Source organism: Chrysochloris asiatica, unplaced genomic scaffold, assembly GCF_000296735.1.
Source record: "Chrysochloris asiatica unplaced genomic scaffold, ChrAsi1.0 scaffold00011, whole genome shotgun sequence".
NCBI classification, from domain to species: Eukaryota; Metazoa; Chordata; class Mammalia; order Afrosoricida; family Chrysochloridae; genus Chrysochloris; species Chrysochloris asiatica.
In genome coordinates, this window is record NW_006408529.1 from 33,410,436 (window position 1) to 33,420,337 (window position 9,902).

The following is a 9,902-nucleotide window of genomic DNA, read 5'->3' on the forward strand; positions in this document are numbered from 1 at the left end:
ATACACACAAAAGACACCGTTTCAAACAATTACTACATGTACAATCCAGTGACATTGATGACGTTCTTTAAATTAAGCAATCATTCTACCCTTTTTCAAATTATTCCACCACTGTTATCATAATCCCATTGTCCCCTGAGTTTCTCATCTTACCCTTAGAGTCTATGTTGGCAAGTTCATCCCACTTGATAAACCTTTAAAAGAGCACACTTCTTAAGGCAAACACTTAATCATTATGTTCAACTACAAAGGGGGTTCAAAAAGTTCATGGAAAATTCCATTTTGACCATGAACGTTTTGAAGCTATTTGGTATTGTTTGGTTCAAAGAAGACACCAGCAGACAGTTTTCGTTTGAAGTTTGTGGTTTAAATGTTATCTCATTGTCAATATTTTGGGGGCCCAGATTCCACTGAAAATTCAAACTTTTGATCTACATTTATTTTTCAACTTTATCACCAGTGTAAATAATCAATTAGTATCACGTGCTATAAACAGAAGGTAACCTAAAATAAATATGATGAAATCAAAAATTGTTACAAATCCTAGTTAGATATTGTTAAAGGCTCCAAGTTTGAGACTTGATTTCTCCATAAAGAGAGAGGTATATACAGGCAAATCGACTAACATCAACTGTGTTTCCTTAGAGTTTACCAATGCTAGGCAATGCCATAGCACTTTGGATATAGATTCTCATGTAATATTCATAAATAACTAAATGAAGTAGATGGCTTCCTTCATTAGATGCCCGAGGAAACAGAGGCACATGGTGAACAGACGAGAGTGTCAGGATTCAAATGGAGGCAGTCTGAAGAAAGGGATCTTGACCCTCACACCATCCAGCCTATTACCAAAGGGGCCCTGAAGGGAGAATCGACTATCACTTACTGCTGCTATGTGTGGCTCACATAAGACCAGAAGGATTGTATTGGTATATATGCCCCATGATTTGGGAACATTACTCCCAGAGGATACACACTAAGGATTCTTGAGACGGTCTTCTGCACTCCAATATACATGGAAATGCTGTCTACTGTTCCTTTTTTGGAGTCTCAAGTCTATTGTAGTTATTGTTAAGTGCAGTCGAGTCTGTTCCAACTCATAAAGGCTCCCTATAAGATTTCCATGGAGCGGTTGGTGAGTTTGAACTGCTGACCTTGCAGTTCCAGCCAATCTTTCCGTCCGGTGCTTATCCTACAGCACCACACCCAGGACTCTAATTACTATCAGCACCTAAAAGGGTCTTAAGAGTTCTACAGCAAAGCATCTTTTAAGCATTAACACAGCAATTCTCATACTTATTTGATTCCAGAACCTTTTTAGAAAGGAGCATATATTAATATTCCCAGAGATATTTTTCTTGGAGCAGTTTGGGAAACAATGAATTTGTAAGGTATTGAGAATGAATACGCATTGTTTCACATGTAAGCACTTCTTGTATAGAAAGATAATGACATTTCTGACTCCAAATGTATGTTTTTCTCTTAGGTGAATTTTCTCATGCTCTTAAACCCAGATAACCTCAAAAAAAAGCCCTATCTGTTTTCTAAAACCTCTTCCAACAACACTGCATTCTTTTTCTGCTTGGTGTAAGAAGTTCCACCAACTCATGTCCTTTCTTGTTCCCAGCAGTGCCAGCACCACTAGGCTAAGTAAGCAGTCACAGACAAAGAAACCCTGGAGTTTCCAATTCAACACATGGAGCAGTGTCAGGTGTCAGGCACCATGTATTCAATGGTTAGTAAAACCTGGAACCTAGTTTTGTAAAGCTCACAATAAAGTAGGGGAAATATCCTTGGGAAGGACCAATCCATGTAATAAATAATGCATTTCTAATTGTTAACACTGTCACCTGATTATCTATGTGACGTGCTGAGCAAGCTTGAAGAAATTCGAGTTTTCTGATACAGAAAAACTAGGCCCAAATGTATCATTTTTGCTTACTGTGCTCTCTTCAAAAGGAGCTGGAAGAGAAAGCTACTCCATGTGGAATATATCTCTTCCTTTACTCTTTGGGAAATTCTGAGCACCACATGGTTCCAGCCTTTCCATTGCCAAAGGCCTGGTTAAATTCTAAGGACCCAAGTAAATGCCTCAGAATGGCTCCACCGACCTTCTCAGGAGTCTGACAATGAGGCTCTCCTGGTCTGAGGTGCTGCAGGATCAGGACTGCCTGGTCCCAGTCTGTCTCCCAGAGGCTGCTGCCTCTGTATAAGCAGCCATGTTCTTTCCCTTTCCTTATCTTTTCATCTAGAATCCCTGGGTGTGTAAAAGGTTAACTTAACTGGATGCTAACTGAATGTTTGAAGGTTATTGTCCACCCAGAGGAGCCTTGAAAGGAAGGCCTGGTAAGCTCTTCTGAAAAATCAGCCATTGGACAACTTGATGGAACACAGTTTTGCTCTGTCACATGGGGTCGATACAAGTCGCGTCAACTTGACAACATCTAACAACAGTAACAGTAACAGCAGGTGCCACAATGGTTTACAGTCTTGGCACTCTGAACCCACTTAGCAGCTCCACGGAACAAAGACCTGGCAATCTGCTTATGATCGTGGGGATTGATGCTAAATCATCAAGTCACAGCAACTCTGTGTAGTATTTCCAAGGATGGGCTTGTGAGTTTGAACTGTCGACCTTGCAGTTAGCAGTCCAGTGTTTCTCCTATAGTGCCACACCAGGATTAGAGTCTAGAAAACCCTATGGGGCAGTTCTACTCTGTCACATTGGGTAACTATGAGTCTAAATGATTCCAAAGCACCCAACAACAAGGGCACAACCCAGGAAATATTTATAAATTGGAAGCAATGAAGGGAACTTCCAAACCTATCGTGGGTTCCTAAGCTTTGATTTAGGAATACAGAAGATGAGATTAACTGTGAAGAGATGACTTCAGCAACAGAACAGATAAGAATTGAATGTCCAGCCTGAAGTAGGCATTTCAAGCAGGGACTCTTCAGTTGTCCTCTCATGGACTAATCCTGAAGCAGATGCAAGCTGCCACCATGCATCTCCCAGAGCTTTTCTCAAAAGTGACTTAAGAGGTATTCCTTAGGTGATAGAAAAATAACTTCTTACATTAAAAGTTAGTTAAGAAAGTTAATAAAGAACAAAGACAAGAAAAAAAAAAAAACTAAATATAATTGCTTAACCATTGATTTGTATTTTAATAGAACTTTTGAATTGCTTTTTCTTAAATTTCTGCCCAGTTAACAATTAAATGGAAAACTCACAATTACAATTCACAAACCGTGGCATGAAAAATAACACATATTTCATCAGGAATTACCACAAATCTTTGCTTTTTTATTCATTCAAAAGAGAGTCCAATGCACAAGTGTCAAATTCGAGCACTGTCTTTTATTTTTCCCCCACTTAGAAAGGAGAAAACCATTCTGGAAGCGCTTTTACAATTCCAGGAAGTGGTTCTAATACCACAAGTTGCATGAATAGAAACCATAACAAACTTGGAGGGCATTTGTTTGAGAGACAAGGGATGACCTGGTTGGAAAAAATTCCTCTTGTGCTTCATGAATGGACTGTCAGCCTTGGCTGGCTGCTGAGTCTTCCCAGGTGTTGAAAGACAAAAATGGAATGTCCTGTAAGGATGGTGAATATTTCTGCAGAGCAGAGTGTTTGCCTTATATACAGCTCTCCCCACACCCGGAAGCAAGTTCTCAAACTTTTTCTGGAGCTTCTCTTGGTCACACGACCCTCGGAGCATACTGACCTTTTGCAAAAACACACGTGACCACCAAGGTTTTTTACATTGCTTCTATAGGGTTCAGATGATAGCACAAAATATCACTTGTCAACAAATAGATATTGAGAATGTGGGCATTTCTTTTCACACTAATATCCAACACTTTGCAGGGTATGTCACCCAAGGGAGTATTATTTTTTGAATTCATTAAGGTCCCCTGGGGAGTTAGCCCTAAGTCACACACTTAAGAGTCTTTTCAAAAGACTGGTGAAAGTTGACTAATTTGATAGTTTAGAAATGGTCTCATACCAACCAATTGAAAAAAACAAAACAAAAACATTGCCCAACAATTCAATGGCCATAAAGCAATTAAATGTTACCATTCAGCTTGTACGTACACACACACACATACAAAGAGAACTGTGACAACAAAAAAAACCAAAAACCCAACATTAACCAGATTAATATCTTGACTGAATTCTAAAAGAAAATGTAATCTCAAATTTGAGGCATCATGTTCAAGTATTAAACAATGCAAAAATTATACAATCCCACTTGATTTTATGATCATAAGTCATATCCTCAGTTTAGGTAGAAGCGCTGCAGTCACGAATGTTCATCATTGGGGCACAAAATAGTCTACAAAAACCGAGTTGTGATATTTTGCAATGCAGCCACATGTGTGTTAATTCTTTTAAAAATGTGTTGAGACTTTGTATACTGTGGCATTGAAAGAGTCAATACTTTATAAAAGAAGAGATTAACACCAGCTGGCTCACTTTTCTGGTTTATATGAGTGAGAAACAGTTAGTTTTACACATTTTCCGATCAATACACAGAAGAGGCAGATGTAAACAGAGTCCTTTACATTCTTCAAAAGAATGTGTTACTACTGCAGCATATGCTGTTTGGCCCCAGTTAGGAGTAGGAGAGAAAGCTAGTTATTTGGTTCGCTTTTTAACTTTCACTGCATGGAGACTTTCAAACAAGGGGTTTGCTAGGCCGTGGCAACAGACCGATCAATCAGAGGCTCTGTGATTATAAATAACCAATGTGGGATTCTGTTCACCAATTAAGTCGGTATCTGAAAGTCGGATTCCCAGATGTGGGAGACTTTCAAAGTGCTCTTCTAAATTTCACAGACTTTGTTCTAGGGGAGAAATAAAAAGGTCCTTATTAGTTGAGCTCTTTGCATTATTCAGAACTGACTCTGATGGTCTTAAGCTATGGGATGCCATGTTTTCCGTGGGCTCTCTGGCCCCTGTATACTCATTCCGGGAGAATATTAACACCAGGCCTTGGATACTGAGCAGAGGCTCCAGACCTCCAGGGTACCACTCAGTGACAACCACAGTTGTACATAAAACCTGGACATGGAAGAACTCTGCCAGGCCCAGAAGATACATGGGGAAGGAAAGGAAAACTCCTGCCACCATGGCCAGGGATTTAGAGGCCCGTATCTGTGATTAAAGAAGGGGAAGAGACATTGCCTCAAATGCTTGTTGAAGGTTTTTGTTGCCAGATTATTGGCAATCTCTAAGAACCAACAATGAACCATGGATTCAAGGGCTAGTAAGTTTCTTTTTTCTTCTGAGTAATAGAAACAAAGAATACAGAAATGAAAACAAAAAAACTTACGCTAAAATAAGAAATCAGCCCTATCTTGGCACAGTTCTCATGCAGAATATTGCACCCAGTGTTAACTAACGCTAAAAGCTTCAAACTGTATAAATTTAAATGTATTTGCATATTATAAAAATAAAGATAAACATATACATATTTTACACTAGCTACGTACGGAACAGCAATGAACGTCAGTCAATCCTTCTTTCACATTTAACAGAACTGAAATCTGAGTGCTCTAAATACTGCCACCTGCACTGAAACTATGGCTTATATGTGCATGGAAAACAAAATCCCTGAGAAGCCATTTGACATTTTTTTTTTCTTTTCTTCAAGTAGCGCTCTCCTTGGAGGATCACAGTTCTGAGGTTCAGGTTGTCAAATATTTGCTCCATATTCTCTCCCATCCTCCCCTGCCCCCTCCCCATCTCTTCAACAAGCCAGGGCTTTGCTTCTTCCTGTGAAGACAGCCTTGACACTTATTCCCCTCAAGGTCACAGAGCATACTGGGGAGTGTGGAGGGCTGACCAGGTGCAAAAGATGGTCCTGTGAGTTCTGAGATTCTCTTTTCTCCAGGGAAATTCCACAGCCACAAAAGTCACTGGTTTCTGTGCTTCTCACCAACATTCTTCCTATATGGGTAGAAGAGAAGGAAAAAAAGTGACAAAGGTAACAGAGAAAAACATAAAGATAGAATCATAAGAAAAGGAAGTCATCATTTCAATCTATTTTAATTTTTGTACATATTTTCATTTCTCTTTCTAGAACTCTTCATAATAAGCTAGTTGCCAGGCTACTGATGTCCCTCAAAGGAAACAGTCTGTTCAGAAAATCAGGCAAGCATTTCTGCTTGTGATGTTGAACTTAGTTCAAACATAAAGATGGAGTTACTAATTGGTTATGCTATTTACTCCACTGTCATTTTACAGCTTAACTAGATTAGTAATTAAGAAGCTAAAAGTCTAAAACCAGAACTAATTTTAATAAATTCACAGAGGCACACACCAAATAGCCCTCTATGAATAGGAATATACACTAAAAGAGGTGAATGGATGTCTATCTGGACTTATAAGTTATTATTGCTGTTGTGAGGTGCCATTGAGTTAATTTCAACTCATAGCGACCCTATGTACAACAGAAGGAAATGTTACCAGGTCTTGTATCATCTTCACAATCGTTGATATGTTTGAGTCCACTGTTGTAGCCACTGTGGCAATCCATCTCACTGAGGGTCTTTCTCTATTTTTGCTAAGCATGATGTCCTTCAATGGGGACTGGTCCCTTCTGATAACGTATCAAAGTACATGCAATATAGTCTCATCATCCTCAATTCTAAGAATTCTGCTTGTACTTCTTCCAACACAAATGTATTCAGTCTTCTGGCAGTCCAAGGTATATTTAACAGTTTTTGCCAAACCATAATTCAAATTGATTAATGCTTCTTTGGTCTTCCTTATTCATTATCTAACTTTCACATGCATAAGTGGCAATTGAAAATATCATGCCTTGGGTCAAGTGCTTTTTAGTCCTCCAAGTAACATCTTTGTTCTTGAACCCTGTAAAGAGGTCTTTTACAAGAGGTTTGTCCAGTGCAACCTGTTTTCTGATTTCTTGACTTTTGCTTGCATGAGTGTTGATTGTGGATCCAAGTAAAATGAAATTCTTGACAACTTTAATCTTTTCTCTGCTTATTATGATGTTTATTGGGCCACCTGCGAGGGTTTTTGTTTTCTTTTTGAGGTATAATTCATACTAAAGACTGTAGACTTTGATCTTCATCAGTAAGTGCTTCAAGTCTTCGTTGCTTTCAGCAAGCAAGATTATGTCGTCTATTTATCACAGGCTGTTAATGACTCTTCCAATCTTGATCCCACGTTCTTCTTCATAGTCCAGCTTTCTCAGGTGATTTGCTCAGCATGTAGACTGAATAAGTGTGGTGAAAGGGTACTTGATAACCATGCTGCACACTATTCCTGAGTTTAAACCGCGCAGGTTTTCCACATGAGCACAATTAAGTATTCTGAAATTCTCATTCTTCACAATGTTATCTACAATGCATTATGATTCACACAGCTGAATGTCTTCACAGTCAAAGGAACCCTGGTTATGCAGTGAAGAAGCATTTGGCTGCTATCTGAAAAGTCAGTGGTTCACGCTAACCAGTAACTCTGAAGGAGAAAGATGAGGTAGTCTGCTTCCATGAAGATTACAGGCTTAAAAACCATACAGGACACATGCTATTCAGTCCCATTGTTGTTATTGTTAAGTGCCATCAAGTCAGTTCCGACTCACAGCGATCCTGTATGGGGTTTCCGAGGAGCAGCTGGTGAACCTGAACCACCGCCCATGCGGTCCAGTGCATTATCACACAGTGCTGGTCCTAGAGGTCGCTATGTGTTGGAATCAGTTCACAGATAATGGGTTTTGTCTGGACTAAAATAAAGACAATGGCTTCACTAGAAGTTTTATAAGCAGGGCTATCACACTACAACCTAGAGTTAGGTCGACATGAAATGAAGAGATGGCTGCATACTTAACTAATTAAATCAAGTGGCATTCAATGACAGACAAATTGGTTAGCAGAAAATGTCAAAGGTCCTTATCCCTTATTTCAACTTTCCTACAATGACACATGACATATTTTGAAACAACTTTAATAACATTTACTAAAGCATCCAAAGACAATGAAAGGAAACCGGTAATGAGCTGGTTTTCCCACCCTATCTATCATGATGCAGCTTGATTTCATGGAAACTGATAATTCGCTATTCACCTGATATAAGAATCAGCCTGTTCACACATAATACTAATACCAACCTCCCCTAATTTAAGCACCTTCCATTTCCTAAGTACCTACTGCATGCCAGGAACTGTGCCATTCACTGCAGTACATTATTTGATTAATCCTTATCTCAAACCAACCCCACCAGGTAAGCTCTCTCTTACTGTGCATTTTACAAAGAAGGAAACTAAGGTCCCCAAAGATTAATAACTTCCCTAACAGCACGTACCATGTACGCCTGAGGGGTAGAGCCAGGGCTTTAGCAAGGGTTATTTGACTCTCAAGCAGGCTTGACAGCTATAGCAGATTTGGAATATATCTTGGGCCCTAGGGGTAGTTTCACATTTCTATGGCACTCAGCCATGAGGACTTTTTAAAAGTCTATTAATACATTAAACTTCCCAGGACAGAAAGTTTTTTAAAGGGCCTCATGTTCAATTTATTGTAATAATAAATCTAACTCTAAAGAGGATAGCAGTGTAAAATTACATGTGTCAACCAAGCAGTTAATTTTGGTGTGTGAGTTTCAGATCAGTGTGGGAGATGTGCGATGTAAATGTTTTTCTCGCTGAATCTAATGAACCTTTGGAAATAAGGAAACGTCTGGCTAGCTCGTCCCTGATCACAGAAGACTGGTCTAGGCCCAACCAGCACCAGAAACACACAAGAATATCTGATTGAGGGTCTCTAGAGGGGATTCCCTACTGTCAAGGGGGAAAAAGGAAATCTTCCTGGTAAAGTTCTTTCTCCTCTGAGTTCGCTGGACTCTGTTCATATAATTATCTTGGCAGGTATCATATTTTAATTGCAATGAGACATAAGTCTGTCTGGCTACTTCTTTGATCCCCATTCTCTCCAAAGAGACTTGGATTCTTCAGATGAGTGTCTTTCTTATTTGTTTCTATATTACCTGCACCTAACATCTTACTGAAAGTGATGAGGACTTAAAAATACTGATTGATGAATGTCAAAGACTACAGGCTTTGGTATTGGTTGATCCTCAGTGTAAAGAGAACAAAAATCCTCACCACTGAACCAATAAATAACATCAAGATAGATGGAAAAAAGATTGCAGTTGTCAAAGACTTCATTTTACTTGGATCAACCATTAACACTCATGGAAGGAGCAGTCAAGAAATCAAACAACATATTGCATTGGACAAATATGCTGAACAAGACCGCTTTAAAGAGATGAAGAGCAAAGAGGTCAGTTTGAGGACTAGGTGCGCCTGACCCAAGCCATGGCATTTTCAATAACCTCTTATGTGTGTGATAGTTGGACAATGAATAATGATTGCATCTGTGCTTGAAGAATTACAGTCAAAATGCTCCTAAGAAGCCAGGATGGCCAAACTTCATCTCTCATACTTCAGACATATTATAAGGAGGGATCAATCCCTGGATAAGGACATCATGCTTGGTAAAGTGGAGTGTCAGCAAAAAGAGAAAGACCCCAGGTGAGATGGATTGGCATAGAGGCAATAGTAGTGGGCTCAAGCATAGCAACAATAGTGAGGTTGGTACAGGACACAGCAGTGTTTCGTTTAGTTGTGCATAGGGTCACTATGAGTTAGTACTGATTCACTGGCACCTAACAACAACAACATATTACCAAACAGAAGAAAAATATTAAACAAAGATTTGTTTAATGAGTGATGACAGAATGTGGTTAAAAGGTCACAGGTTAAAAAAAAATGTTACCTCTCCCTATTTGCAGACAATATGATCTTATATATAGAAAACCCCAAAGACTCAGTAAAAAAGCTACTAGACCTCATTGGAAGATTTAGCAAAGT

At 39.2% G+C, this 9,902-nt stretch overlaps 1 protein-coding gene across 1 annotated transcript in view; it reads right to left on the reverse strand.

Annotated features, from left to right (window-relative positions):
• Positions 1 to 5,649: 5,649 nt before the first annotated feature.
• MFHAS1 (malignant fibrous histiocytoma amplified sequence 1) overlaps positions 5,650 to 9,902 on the reverse strand; it is a 124,465-nt gene continuing 120,212 nt past the window's right edge. The window contains exon 3 of the mRNA XM_006834482.1: positions 5,650 to 5,956. Within this exon, the coding sequence (XP_006834545.1) occupies positions 5,923 to 5,956 (34 nt within the window). The 3' untranslated portion in view covers positions 5,650 to 5,922. The remainder of the gene's footprint in view (positions 5,957 to 9,902) is intronic.